The 15,738-nt window shown below is 50.0% G+C and overlaps 1 protein-coding gene across 1 annotated transcript; it reads right to left on the bottom strand.

The window, feature by feature from the left end:
- Positions 1-203: 203 nt before the first annotated feature.
- Positions 204-15,111, bottom strand: LOC144146428 (venom allergen 5-like). The gene is made up of 3 exons (XM_077678381.1): positions 14,830-15,111; positions 4,737-5,323; positions 204-255 (listed from the first exon to the last, which is right to left on the bottom strand). The coding sequence occupies exons 1-3, from the start codon at positions 15,109-15,111 to the stop codon at positions 204-206; spliced, it is 921 nt and encodes a 306-aa protein (XP_077534507.1).
- Positions 15,112-15,738: the final 627 nt, after the last annotated feature.

The raw sequence follows: 15,738 nt of genomic DNA on the forward strand, positions 1-15,738 counted from the left end.
GTCTCATCGCTGTTGCAGCATGTGGTTACCTCATTAGAGTTGGAGCAGTTCTTGACGCGTGACATTCACACCCGAGTTCCTTTGCTGAGTTGGCCAAAAAACGCGGCGTCCCCAGAGCTGCGTAACCTCACAGCTGGGCCGAAATGTATCTGCAACATGCTGCCCTCGTCCTGTAGGTAATCCTCCCAAGGGCAACGCTTGACTCACAGGATGGCGCAACCCTTGCCGTGAGCTTTGGAGAGCATGTTGTCCAGCCTGCGCATCGACGACCAGATCATCTTGGTTGACAGAGCAGGCAGCTCTTCGATTGTCTATGAACCACTGGACTAGGAAGCGACCAAAAAATTTATTTTTACTTAATGATGTTCATCTTTGTTGTTTTTCTTCTCACTGAAGTCGGGGGCTTAGTACGTCAGGTATGGAAACACACCAGCAGCAAGAGCGAAAGCCCATTGGGCATCCTCTGCACCAGCTCCGCCTCGTCGACAGCCGAAAGTAACTGTATCCGTTTAAGAAAATGGCGTTGCACTGTAAAACGAAGAGCTATCAGCACTTGCTCTGATACTACTTTGATAACAAATACCGCCAATAAAACTCACATCGAAAGCCGAAGTACGGCTGCTTTGTCGTTTTAAGCGCTTCGTGCGCTCGAAGCCAGAAAACTCAGCAGCACAAAGCTCTGTGAAGTAACGCGGAGCCATAACGCAGTGAGAAGGGACCGCCACGAGAAGCTTAGGTGTACCGGTAATTTCTTATAATGCAACCCTTCAAACATTTCTAATGGTTGTCTATTATTTTGATCTTAGTTGAGGCGCACCAGCTGGTACATAAATTCAAGCATCCTAACCATGGCAGTATGCAGGAACCTGACAGTATAATTTTCGAGGTAATCATCAGGGTCGTACTTAAATGTTTCTGTGGTAGACGGGGGGGGGGGGGGGGGGGGTGTCTGAGTGTTCTATATGATTTCTCACGGTATTAAGAAAAAGTATAATAATTCCATGACTATTAACTGACACCGATTTACTTTACAGGTTGCGGATGACTTCTTAAACCCTGCTCACTGTCAAGAACAAGAAAGACAATATTTACCCGTATGTTTCGAGAATTGCGGCACAACTGCTATCAGTGCGTGCAACTTTTCGTTTTGTCGACATGACGGGAAACAGCACTTAAAGAAATATGAAAATGAACAACAAATAAAAACATATATGCTTAACAACTATGGAAGCAAGAACATAGATGTAAAGTGCTACATTAATCTAAAACTAACAGAGAATTGCATGCAGCGGATATTGTAAACTTGAAAAGAACCATACACAAACAACTTGTGAATGGACGTTTTATTTTATTGTCGCTTTCTCATCCGAGAATATATTTTTAAATTTTACACAAATGTGACGGTTAGGGACAAATCCTAAAGCCGATGTCTTATAAGCCAATTTTTTGCTTAGGAGCAACTTGTCAATCGCCGCCTATTGCGGCTAATTGCACCAAAATTATTCGCGCAAAATTGCTTCAATATGTACGGGTGTAATGGGAAATGCTACATTATATTTTGATCAGAGCACCAAACCTCTCACTGCAAAAAACTGTACATATTTACAGAATACCTGGCAACGGGATACTGAAATTTGAAAGCTGCAGTTAACACACATATCTCAGCAACTGTCCACGTAGAGAGTGCACAAAACAAGGCAAAAAAAAAAAATTCTTCGAGCACATCAAGTTCACTCCACACATAGAAAGACAGTGAATCCAGGAAAAAAGGAAACTATCGATAGCCACTCAAATAGGGAGGTGCGTTTAGGCCACTGGCGTCGTGATGCAACAGGACCATATTGGTAGAATTACAAACAAAGATGCCTGAAATATTAAATCGAATGTTTAATTGAAGGCTGCCCTAGCGGTAAGACATGAGTCTTGTACCCGATGTAAGTGAAGGGTCCACTGAACAAATAAACACGACACATACCGAAAAGGTCTCAGTACTGAAAAGAATGCATGAAAACGATGTCTTCTCGAAGGAAGGTCAGGGGACTCGACCTAAAGTGATCTGCACCTAAAAGGAACGCACCCCTGGTTTTTCAACGTAACGCTAAGAGGCGACCGATGACACCCCGAGGAAGAGGAGGAGTATAAACATTTATTGAGCATAAGTGCTGATGGCAGGGCACTCGCCCGGTGGAGGGCATCCTTATTCCGGGATACCCAGGCTGCGACTTGCCGTCCAGGCCCTCTTGACCAGTTCTTGCTGGTGTCCAAGGTCCGGATCGACCAGACGAGCCATGCACTGCTCAAAAGTTGGGAAGGGGATTGGGGGTAGGTTTGGAGTTTTTTGGCACTCCCATACCTGGTGGTACAGGGTGCCCGGCGTTGGACACAGATTGCAAAGGGAGGGATACTGAGTCGGGTAGATGGAATGGAGGAGGGTGCTGTGGGGATAAGAATTTGTCTGCAATCGCCGAAGAGTTGTGGCTTCTTCTCTGCTTAATTGAGGATGAGGTGGTGGGAATACTCTTCTGCCGAGCCTATAATGTCCCAGGACGTCTCAGTACCGGAGAAGTCGGTGCGTTTTGGTGTCAGCGGAGAACATTCCGTCTCGGGTAATGGCCCAGTGTATGTACGCGCGGGCAGTGGTGTGAGCCGCCTCATTACCGTCGATGGATTCATGCCCAGGAACCCAGACGATTTCCCAATCAGGTAGCTCTGCAATATTTTTCAGAATGGTCAGTGCTGGTGTAGAGATGCGCCCCGCTGATAACTTCGACATGCCGCTTGCGAGTCAGTTAGTACAGTTATAAAGTCCTTGCTGGTCGTGGCAGCCAGGGCAATTGCAACTTCCTCTGCAGCTTCTGTTGAGGCTGTACACACAGTCATAGCTGTCATTTCCTGACCGGCCGCGTTAACAACGCAGACGGCATGTGCTGGTTGATTAGGATATATGGCTGCGTCGCTAAATCTTGTTTGGTTATTTCCATACTTGGCGTTGACGAATTTAGCTCTAGCCATGCGGCGTGCCTTGTTATGAACGGGGTGCATGTTTCTTGGTATCGGTAGAACTCGGATGCGCTGTCGAATCTCTAATGGAACACGTATCTCACCCCGAGAGGGAACTGGTAATTACGCGCGAAAGCACTGGCACGCACATGGGCGGGCTTGACAAAAGGGGTGTCCCGTCGTTCGCTCGACGTCACCAAAAGGAGAAGAACCCGTGAAAGAAACTAAAAAAAAATGTGGTTGATTCCTCTGTCATAGGAATCAGTAAAACAAAAAAAGTCAAATGTGCAGTGAAATCTGCAGCGGAATATCATTTGCGGGTCGGCGGCTGCCTTGTGGGTGTGCTTGGTGAGCGACGTCCTGCTGGCGGGTCGCTTCGGCAAAGGTGTACTGGCGTCATTTCCGTGACGGATATGACGTCAGCGAAATCTAGGCGTATCCCAGCATAAAACACGTTCGTGTTAAAATATAAAACCGATAAACAAACAACCATAATACCAAAGGTTGCTTCCCCGCAATAAGACCCTGTTTGTAGGGGTGCACCATTTACAGGCCGCTCGCTTCGTTGTACTGGCGTCACTTCGTGACGGATATAAGTCAGCAAAATCTTCATGTATCCGGGAATAAAACACTTCAATGTTAAAATAACCCGGAGGGAACAAAATTGACACATACTTTAGCCCCGCGAGGTGAAGGGAGCGTGAACGAAGTCCGAAGTCGTTAGAGCACTGGTTTCCGGCGGCGATCCAGGCCTGCGATGGAGCCCGCGAAGTGCGCGCTCACACCCATCCCCGGGGATAAAAACCTTGCATAGCAGATATATGCCAAGAGGGAAAACGGGCTACCAAGGGACAGTGGGTGCGCTTTCCAGACCTGATTCCTGGGGTTCTAGACGAAATCCTACTATGGTTTCAGGCGCAGGTGAATGCCTTGTTCGCGGTGCATGACAGCGCGACAAAGTTTCGGTGGGGGGATGAAGGCCCATAAGCACCACTTCTCGCTACGCCCCTGATAAACATGCTTATTTGTCAATACGTTATAACATATCTACGCAGCTTGAAAGTTCTCCGCATCACTGAAGCCGCGCGGGAGAAGTCCTAGTGCGCTTGTGGGAGAACACATGCGCTTTTTTGGCGTAATTAGGTAACATTTAAATTAGATTTCACTACCTTTTTTGCATTCCAAACGACACGACTATCTGCTACATTGATTTCATTCCTTCATGAAGCCGGAAGACTACTCGGCAGGTCATTAGGGTTTGAAAGCAGACGAGAGTAGCGAAAAGCACCAGCTTTTGTCCGAGCTTTTATTGTAAATGGCACGGATTTTCGCTTGTCGCTATAATATTTGTAGTTCTCTTTGTAAAAAAGGGGGTTTTGGAGCAGCCAGAAATGAAGATTCCCAAATGGCGATCTACACACGGCGTGGAGATCCATGAAAGTCTTTTGAAGCCTTTTACTTCAAATCCCAAGACGCCTGCTGTTAACTTTGTCGGACAGCCACAAAGCAGGCGTGTACATCTCCTTATATTTGTACTGCAGAGTTACGGCACCAGTTTAGTGCTAGGCATTTATTGCTGGGTCGACATTTGGCTTTCACCAGTTGCTGCCGTCTTATCTCCGGGCTGCGGCGCTGCGACGTGCTCGGTAGCGGCGTATCGCCTGAAACTCCACACCATACCAGCAGTGCAAACCGCTAGCCCTACGAGAAGACCAACGAAGAGGGGTAGCCAATACCATAAAGACGACGTCGATGCATCGTCGCCCACAGCCTCTTCATCATCGTGCTCTTCGCCACCCCCAGCGTCTTCATCACCGCGGTTTTCGACGTCGATGCTGCAAGGGCGAATATCACGACGCGAGGACTGGTCATCAAAGCACAGCCCCGAGCTCTGGTTGCACGTGGTCGGCTGTGGGCAGGCGCTGCACGTTCGTCCCTCCTGGTAGACAGGCAGCCCCAGGGAGTTACCGGCTGGCCCGTAGTTGCACGTGTAGAGCTTCACGTCTTTATAAATGCTGTTGGGTACGTAGTATTGCAGGTAGCCGCAGCCGACGTAGCGGGACCTTTCCCAGATCACCTGTGTGAAGTGACCGATTGCTTTACTGATCCCCGACTGGTCATACGCAGCAACTCGGTTCGGCGGGTAGTTCGTGTATTCGTTGAACCACGTCTTCACGGAGTCATCCCAGTCTACCGGATTTATGGCGCTGCTCGCACTGCCAGCCAGGTTTTGTCCCACCTTGAGAAACGTCGTCGTGCTTCTGTCAATGTCGTGCTCCAATTTGCCTACTCCCTGGGTGTCCGTGCAGAGTTCTGCGTGAGCCTGCAGTAAGCGTGCAGTGCCGTTACTATAACACGTTATTAGCATCTGGACACTAGGCTACGGGAGGAGGAGGGGCGATGAGGTGTCACTCTCCAGAAATTGGCTATTCCGAGGGACTAATTCTGCCGATCGCTAGATAATTACTGATAATTATTTTGCTATCTCCTCTACGCACCAGCTATCTGAGGCTCCGATGTCTACTCTCAGCATGACGATTTGCAACTTTACACTTTCACAGCTGAAAAACCTTTAAAACAATAGATGTTCTGCAGAGTACGGCATCATGCCGAAGTTCTGTTTACATATACATTCTCTTTTGGGCTTTCTTAGTTCCCATTGTTTCGTTGTTCTTTTTGCTAGTTATATGTTCTCACTTTTCTTATGCAATGGCTCTGCCCTCCCTACCTTGAGATAAAATCCTGGATAGCCACTGCATCTAGCAACCCATGAGGGAACGACTGATGTACTATCGTCTACTGCTCCACGATATCTCTACAACAGATTTAAATGATGACACTGGTAGCAACACTCGGTTGCTGAACACGTGGCAAGATTTGTCACCCTAAATTCAGTTTGGAGTGAGGGACATCACAACAATACATTATTGTTGTGACTTCCTCGCTCCTAGCAGAAGACACTTATCATCATCATTTCATGCTGCTTTTCACGAGCTGCCGCATGCTCTCGTGGCTGCGTCGGCTCGCTCCACTTCTTCTTCTAGTTCCATTAAAGCCTCATCAGATCACGACGTGTCGCTCCGCTTTCTGAGTATCGCGCCGCAGCTGGAGGACCCAGAGGTCCAACACATGGTGCCGAAACCCGGGACTTCTAGACGACGCCAAGCCCATCGACGCACGGAGCCGCGAAAGCCCAGAAAAAGACGCGGCGCCTGCGATCTTGGCGAGTTCCCAGCTGCGTGCGACCGAATGGAACGACAGCTTCGACGACGCCGCAGCCTACGGGCGCAACTTGATGGCCTTCTAACAGAAGCGGAAGGCCACATAAGTGGAAACAGAGAGGCGACGGCAGGAGCGGTGAGTGTACTGCTCGAACGAATTAATGCATTCTATGGCCAGATAGAGAAGTTGGACGAGGCGATCTTTGAAGAGACACCGGAGGACCTAGTAGACAGCGAGACGACAGACGCGGGACAATACCGCGACAAGGTTGTAAGCGCTACCGCGAACCTTCGGCTCAAGCTGCAAGAGTCCCGGTCTTCAACGCCACGTCCGACGACCGTCCACCCATCACCGACTGGCAAATGCAAGCTTCCTCAGCTAGAGCTCCTCAAATTTGACGGGAACCGCAGGTCGTGGCAGCGATTCTGGACACAGTTTTCGGCAGCCGTCCACAACAACGACGAGCTCAGCACGGCTGACAAGTTTAACTACTTGAGCAGCCTCGTGACCGGAGCAGCTGCATCAGCCATAGCCGGATTGCAAGCTACCGATGGCTGTTACAAGGACGCCATCGAGATCCTGAAACAGCGCTTCGGAGATGACCGCATCATCGTGCAAGATCATCTGCGAGGCCTCCTGGACTTGAAGCCGGTGTCATCGTCATCCGACGTCCGACAACTGAGGCAACTTTACGATCGGGTCCAGGTGCACATTCGCAGCCTCAAGGCACTTGGCACGAGCTCCACGACATACTGCACCATGCTTCGGGAAATCCTGCTAAGGGTTCTACCGACAGACATGGTCCTGCGGTTCCATGAGGGGCTAAAGACGTCACGTTCCACAGTTGATGCTTCGTTAAACGAACTCGGCGACTCGACCGGTCAAACGGGCCAGCCCGACCAGGAGCTTCAATTGCTCTTGGAATTCTTCCAACATCAGCTCATGTGTCGAGAAGCCGTTGCTGAAAACACCGCACAGAAAATTCATCGCACCCCAGAAGATGGACGTAAAGCCAACCATCCGCGTGACCTCTCTACAACCTCTGCGCTGCAAGGCTCAGCGACCGACCCGCAGCGGTGCTTTTTTTGCCACTCTGGAAAGCACTCTGCCGATGCCTGCGATTCCAAGGAACTGAGCCTATCACGCAAAAAGCAGATGCTCGCCAAAGCCGGAAGATGTTTCCGTTGCATCAAGAAGGGCCACATGGTTAAACAGTGCAGAAGCCAGCCTAAATGTGGCAAGTGCTCGAAGAGGCATGTAACGTCCGTGTGTGCCTCAGACAGCACTAAGAACGACGATGGCAACGTTACTTCGACCCCTGTCAACTTGGTCTCAAAGCAAGCGGGCTCAGTCGTGCTGCTGCAGACTCTCACAGCGAAAATAGCAGGCACGACAACATCCGGGCGCTACCGAGTTCTCTTCGATGGAGGAAGTCAGCGAAGCTTTATTACTGCGAATGCTGCTCAGAGACTGGGTTGCGAACCGCTTGAAGAGGAGACGCTTACCGTTGGCGTGTTTGGAGGTCAACACACACGGAAAACGATGAAGAAGGTGCGAGTTATCCTTTTCGCTGCAGACAACAAACGTCCAGTCAGCATCGAAGCCCTGGAAGTGGACACGATTTGCAGCGAAAGCATCCCTGTACCAGAAGAAAGAGTTGTAAGGGAGATGAATAATATGCACATCGATACGAAGGCTCTTTCGGTACAAGGAGTGGAGGATAAACATATTGCGGTCCTCATTGGGTCAGATTATTATTGGGAGATAGTGACCGGTGCAGTGAGGCCTGTGCATGGAAAGTTGAAGGCCGTAGAGACCAAACTAGGATGGACTGTTCAAGGTCCACTGCCTGCTGCAGCCGACATCATTCAGTGTGCCAACGTTGTTGTTCTTCGAACATCTGTTGAAGATCAAGAGATCTCAAAACTTTTGACTCGGTTCTGGGACCTTGAAAGCATCGGAATCAAGGCCGAAGAAGAACGAGCGATGAGCAATGATTCAGTGCTGACGAATTTCGAAGACAACATCTCGAAGAAAGGCCAGCGATACGAAGTCGCGTTACCATGGAGGGAGAGGGTCGATCTGTGTGATAATTACGCTGTTGCAAACAAGCGTCTGCACAGTTTGATGAACAAGCTCAACAGAGACCCTGAGCTCCTAGAAAGATACGACTCGACTATTCGAGAATACCTCAAGGAGGGATCTGCGGAAAGAGTACCACCAACAAAAGGGCAGTCTTCAGAAAGACTATATTACATGCCGCATCGAGCTGTAATACGTGAGGACCGAACTACAACAAAAGTGCGCATCGTGTTCGACGCGTCATCTCACGAATCGGGTGCGAAGTCGTTGAACGAGAACCTAGAAGCCGGCCCGAGTCTAATTCCCGACGTAGCAAGGCTATTACTCCGTTTCCGACGGTACAAAGTTGCCATGATTGCCGACATTGAAAAGGCGTTCCTCCAGATTGGCCTCCGGGAATCAGACAGAGATGTGCTTCGCTTCTTGTGGTTCAGGACATCACCGAAAGCAGGTCAGCCATTACCAGAACTAGACGTCTGGAGAATGACTCGGGTGCCCTTTGGAGCCACTTCGAGTCCTTTCCTACTGGCAGCTACATTGAAGCACCATTTTCGCTCCGTAGAGAATCGGTTCCCAGTGACAGCTCGACTCCTACAAGACTCGATGTACATGGACGACCTCCTGATTGGAGCCGATACCACTGAAAACGCGATCCAGATGCATAGGGAAATATTGGAGATTTTCCGTGAAGCTTCCATGAATATTCGAAAATGGGCCAGCAACGACCCTGTTGTAGCTGCAGAGTTCGAACAAGGAATGACTTCGGCGGAAAAATCCCTTTGCTCGCCCTCTGGGACTCTGAAAGTGTTGGGACTACATTGGAACAAGCAGTCGGACACCTTTTCTTTCAAACCGGAAGGAATCCTTCACTTCATCAAGGAGCATCAATGCACCAAACGGTTCGTGCTTCAGGCGGTGGCAAGGATCTACGATCCCCTGGGGTTTTTGTCGCCCTTTTTAGTGCGGGCTAAAATCTTCCTACAAGATCTATGGAAGGAAAACCTCGACTGGGATGACCCCTTACCACACAACTTGTCTTCTGTCTGGCTGAAATGGAGCAAAGAGGTCGCCATGCTTCAGGATCTTCGGATTCCCAGGTTCCTAGCAGCCGGCGGTGAAGGCCCTTACCAGAAATCAGACCTTCACATTTTTTCGGACGCAAGTGAGTCGGCTTACGGGGCTGTAGCCTACCTCCGAACAGTCGACGCCAGCGGTGCCGTCACCACAATCTTACTGTTCGCGAAGACGAGAGTTGCGCCGTTAAAGAAGGTCACCCTAGCGAGGTTGGAATTGATGTCGGCTTTGCTTGCGTCCCGCATGTACGACTACTTCGTCAAGAACTGTGACCTCGGCATTGTCGACACAACATTTTGGTCAGATTCCCAGATTACACTCTGCTGGATAAGCAAAGACCCCACCTCCTGGAAGGCGTTTGTGCGAAACCGCACGCAAGAAATCCACACGTTAACGGACAAAACGCGGTGGAGATTCTGTCCTGGTAAAGAGAACCCGGCGGATTTGCTCACACGAGGTTTGTCAGCGCACAGACTGAGCCGGTCACATTTATGGTGGCATGGACCTAGATGGCTTGCCAGTCCTTCAGATTTATGGCCGGAGTTTGGTGAGAAGATGGACATCGAAGACTCAAGCTTGGATGAAATTGAGACGCGACCACCAGAAGTTAATGCTTACGCTGTTAATACCAGACCGTCGGTGCCATCGCTTATTGAATGTGAACGGTTCAGCAGTCTCACAAAACTTCTACGTGTGACGGCATGGATCCTACGATATGTAAAGAAACTAAAGAAAGAAAGTGATAGAAGTGGGGACCTGTCTGCGGAAGAAGTTCAGCAAGCAGAGCGCTACTTGCTTCGCATCGAGCAAAGAACTCACTTCAGTGCTGAAGCAGATTGCGTCGCTACCTTGAAACCGTTTCCCGCACAAAGTCCCATCGGGCAGTTGAGACTGTTTTTCGACGACGACGGGTTACTTCGAGTCCAAGGAAGAGCAGAGAATGCTGACGACTCTTACTGCTCTCGACATCCTATCCTACTGCCGAAGGACTCTCACCTCGGGAAATTGATAATCCATCATGCTCATGCAACAGTCTTCCATGGAGGAGTCCGAGATACTCTGACACAAGTCCGGGAACGATTCTGGATTCTGAATGCGAGGCAGTCGGTGAAGAAGGCAATACGGCGGTGTGTCGTCTGTCAACGCCTCCAAGCTAAACCAGTCGAGCAAGTGTCACCTTCGCTGCCCAAAGACCGCTTTAAGCAAGCTTCTCCATTTCTGGTGACCGGAGTCGACTTTGCGGGACCCCTGTACATCAAATCGCATTGCCAGAAGCGCTCCTATGTCGCCCTTTTTACGTGCGCAGCAACAAGGGCTGTTCACTTGGAATTAGTGGCAGACATGACGACGGAAAGTTTCCTGTGCGCCCTGCGGAGGTTCATATCCAGACGTGGTCTCTGTCAAACTGTGTATAGTGATAATGCACGAACATTTGTCAAGACCTCCAAGGAACTTCAGAAGCTTTGGAGAACGATTAGAAACCCCGACGTGCTTGCCTTCTTCTCATCCTCAGCAATTGAATGGAAATTCATATGCCCGAGCGCTCCCTGGTGGGGTGGGTTTTACGAGAGGCTCGTACGGTCTGTAAAAACCTGTTTAAAGAAGATGCTTGGACGGCGGCTTGTAAATGAGACAGAGTTGTCCACGTTACTAACAGAAGTGGAGGCCGTCGTGAATTCGCGGCCTTTAACTTACGTTTTCAATGACGTTCAGGAACCATATCCTCTGTCTCCAGCAGACTTTCTCGTCGGAAGGCGACTGACAGCATTACCACCGTACGATCCAACAATCAACACCGACTCGACCACCGATCAACTAAAGAATCTTTGGCGCAAAAGAGAAGAAGATTTGCAAGCCTTCTGGTCACGTTGGTTAAAAGAGTACCTTAATGAGCTTCGGAATTTCTCATCCAACAAAGCTAGAAGGACAGATTTATTGAAGAAGGACCGTATTGTTCTACTAGGTGAACGACAGCGTCCAAGACAACTGTGGACTTTGGCGCGAATCGAAGAGTTGATCGCCGGACGAGACGGCATTGTCAGATCCTGCTATCTCCGTTTGCCCTGCGGCACTACCGTCAAGCGCCCCGTACAGCTACTCCACCCTTTGGAAGCCACCTAGCGTCATCTGCCGGCGGGGGAGACTGTTGTGACTTCCTCGCTCCTAGCAGAAGACACTTATCATCATCATTTCATGCTGCTTTTCACGAGCTGCCGCATGCTCTCGTGGCTGCGTCGGCTCGCTCCACTTCTTCTTCTAGTTCCATTAAAGCCTCATCAGATCACGACGTGTCGCTCCGCTTTCTGAGTATCGCGCCGCAGCTGGAGGACCCAGAGGTCCAACAATTATATTACGCTAAAAGTGGATTACACCACGGGCGAGTGTTTGCCCATGTGCAACTACGGTCATCTCAAGCAGTAATTTTTTCCGAATGGTTGAGACACGGCTTCCGTAACAACTTTGCGTCTCGTACAAAACCGTACTATTGAATGTTCTCGTTGTCTTAAACTTTCGGTGAACGTCTCTCCACCGGTGCGTTATGGCCTAAAATAGGAGTGACAGATGCAATAACACCACACAACTGACACCGAAGCTGCAAGAAGGCATGCTGACCATCTCTTATCAGCTCAAACAGGCCAGGACCCCCGGAAAGAACACAGAAGCACTAGAATTAACAAACTTCACAGCTTAGGCTGAATCAACCTACTGAAGGTTTATTAAGCATTACGTGACCCTTGATCTTCATTTTATAGTCTGTTAGTCGCGGTGTGAGAGGTCGTAGTGGAGCTAACTTTGTATGATCCGGCAATCTTGAGGACGTGAGCAAAGACCCTGCTCCATCTTCATCGGTTGCCCACTTGGGCCTCGTCGTGGACAACCCTTCTTGGCCATTTCCTCACCATCCGAGGAGAGTTTTGATTTCAACCTCATGGAGCATGGAACCGGACATGCATTGCGAAATAAATGCTTACTCTCATTCTCTCTCCTCACCTCTCAAAATAGGGCACATTTCTCTGCACGTATTTATTTTGCGTTCTGAAATACTTTAACGCTTCGATGAACATTTCTATTTGGCGTTTTTCCTCCGTATACTCAAGCTGGATGCGAGAGGGTTGCTTAGGTGAATCAAATGCGTACCTGCTGAGCTATTAGGACTAGAGTCCTCTTTCGCGTCTTTTAACACGAAAGTGTTTTAATACAGGATACAGCAAGCAAGGCCTCACCGACGTCATATCTGTCACGGAAATGACACCTCCAGAAAAAGGTCCACTGACGCGGCGGAGCTGGGTTTAAAGCCCACGATCACTTTGGCCGTAACGCGAGGTGTGGGACACTCTGTCTACTGGGCAATGAACTCATGCCTGTAGACCTCTACGAACGCGCCTTATACCCTTCCCTATACCACCCCATCCAAGGGGCCAACTAATCCATTCAGATGGTGCTTCGGTCTAGAAGAGGTGAAGCGAAGTAGTGCGTCATGGCGCTAATGAGCGCTGATAGTTGGCGCCTCGGTATGTGGTGTTTATCCGCCGCCTATGCTACGAGTGTGACTGCTTCGTGCACGGCGGAGGAATACCGTGGCCCCATGAATTAAATTTGTTTCATTAAGGCAGAAAGGGCAACGCTGACTGGCGAATGTTGTCCTCCTGACTACTTTGGTGCAAAGAGAGAGACGCCAGCGGGAAGCGGACCACGTTCACATATTCACGGTCAAAGCTACACGAACTCTGCCTCTCGCGTTCCACAAGCTCAGGTAGTCGCAACGCAAGCGTCCGCCGTACACGCCAAAGAGAAGAACCGGATCAGCGACCCTCCAGGAGGACGTCGCTCTCCAAGCACAACTAAAAGGCTGCTGCCGAACCGCAAATCATGCTCTTTTCGCAGTAGCGGACAATGACTTCGCTGGCAACCGGTTTGGTTTCGTGCGCATGGTTTGCGAGCAACTCGGATTTCATTCGGATTTACGCGATGCTCTGGCGCGTGTAATCCAGTATTTCATGTTGATGCGGCTAACGGTGCCATATCGAGGAAATATAGATAGCGATATGCAAGTACATATCCATGCACAATGAATATTCAGCTACCCCGGTGAAGGCACATTGCACTTTCCTGCTTTACCGATTCCTATGAGAGAGGGATAAACCACAATTTTTTCTGTAAACGTAGGGCCCAATTCACCGTAGCTTTGCGTTGCGTTTTTACCGCCCCGGTAACACTTATGGCAAAGACCCAATGAAGAAAACTTGTAATCGATTGAATACAGCCCTGTTCGGAGCATTCCCTGCGATCGTAAAATTACACGGCGTATACCCAGCCACAACTAACTGCACAGTTGCAACATGATTATGAAACTTTCCTGGGCATAAACAGGCACAAACCAAACTTGCAGTCAACAAGACACAGGAAGCGCGACTTAAAATTCACATTTAGAGCATGCTCGCGGTCTTCACCAAAAAGGGGTACAAATCGCTGGTATGCTGAATGACAACTATATGAATGTCAGGCGCTACAGATAGTGAACTCAGGAAGAGATCTTAGACAAAAAATTTCTCCCACCTCCCCTCGCGGGAACCCCTGTGTAGATGGGAAGCATAGGGGGTTCCGTTGTTGTTTCCGTTAGGTTGATTCTCCCATCGCGTGAAACGTGCCGTGAACCCCCTGTTGCGGCTATGACGCAACGTGGCGCGGCTATGACGCAACACAATCCAACACAATCCCCTTTAATCCAATCCAATCCAAGCCAAGCCAAGCCAATCCAATCGAATCCAATTCAATGCCCCCTGCGAGAGAGTGTTCGCTATCGGAGAGGAGAGGGGATAAGCGGCGGAGAGCGCAGATCGCGCGGCGAGGAGAATGGGGGAGGGGTGTGGACGGACAACAACAACGCTGTATGGAGGGACAAGGTGAGTGAATGAGATGCAGTCGCATCTAAAACTCATTACTATAACAGAAAACGAAGAACCTTATTTACAAACGGAGTTATGTGAAGATATCAAAGACAAACGAGGAGCTTCCAGTGCCAGAGGGTTTCAAAGTGATTACCTGGGGAAAAGTTAGTCCATATTTGTTTTCGGGGGTGGGGGGGGGGTTTGGGGGGGGGGGAGGACTTAATGCACCGACGCGACGCCCGAGCTATTTTAAGGGACGCCGAAGGGGAGGGCTCTTGATTATTTTGAGAATATTGGGATCTCCAACGTGCGACGAAAACTCTCAAAATAATATACACTCGTAACTCACTTATTTTGATAACAGTTGTAAACACCATGTAAAGAAGTTGGTTCGCATACTCGAGGCATAAAAATATTAGCACCTCCTCCTCCTCCTGTGTTAGTCGTCATTGATAATAATCGCCAATCACCAAACAGCACGGTTGATAAGGGTCTCGGTGCAACGTTGTGAAAGGGCAGTCGTGCCATGACAAATGACGTGCAATGGCCTGCATGTACGCACCTGCGCCACCTCGGCCAGCTCTTCGTCCCAGAGCAGCTCCTGCAGGTCGGCGGCTGGCGGGAATCCCTGGAGCTGACCCTTGGCCACCAGGCTGCGGTAGTCGTTGTGGAGCTCCAGAATGCGGGCTCGCGCAGCGGCGTCTACTCCGCGGCTGATGTGCTGGCACGCCGGGTTGGGGCGGAGGCACAGCGTGTGTTGCGGCTTCTGATGGCAGTCGGGCCTGAGCGCAGCCGTGAGCCAGGTCGATACCGCGAGGAGGATCCCGAGGGTGACGGCTACCATGTCTGCGTTACGTGGATCAACGTCTTCAGCTTTCCTTCTCTGGGCCGGTGGGCGCGTGATACACATTGATGATGATACGGTCGTTGTTGATGATGATGGTTAGACACGTTGTGTCAACATCTTCTGTTTCGTCTTATTCCTGCGGTGAAGTCACCGACATCCCTGAGAGGATTCTCAACGAATATATGCCACAAAATGCCGAATCTAGATGCACTTTTACGTGCAGAGCCTTGAGAGGCTCGCCTTATTGTCTAAGCTCGCATGCTGATACCAAGTAGAGCCACATGATATTCCGTCGTAGCGGCTGTCGTCGCGGCGTAATCGAGAGGCTTCGAAAGCGAAGCGGTTTCTATGGCCTTAAGCGTTCGAAACTCGTGCACCGCTGGCGTCTGTCATGCATTCCCCGTTGTATAGCACAAAGATAACTGTATTGTGGGGATTGATTGATTGTGGGGTTTAACGCGCCGACGCAACGCAGGCGATGAGGCGGGCCGTAGTGGGGGGCTCCGGATTAATTTTGACCACCTGGGGATCTTTACCGTGCGTCGAAATCTCAAACACACGGGCGTTTTTGCTTTTCGCCTCATGCTCAGTAGCACAACGCCTTAGCCACTTAGCCACCGCGGC

Source organism: Haemaphysalis longicornis, unplaced genomic scaffold (assembly GCF_048455015.1).
Source record: "Haemaphysalis longicornis isolate Haplotype H1 unplaced genomic scaffold, Haemaphysalis longicornis Haplotype H1 scaffold_7, whole genome shotgun sequence".
Classification (NCBI taxonomy): Eukaryota; Metazoa; Arthropoda; class Arachnida; order Ixodida; family Ixodidae; genus Haemaphysalis; species Haemaphysalis longicornis.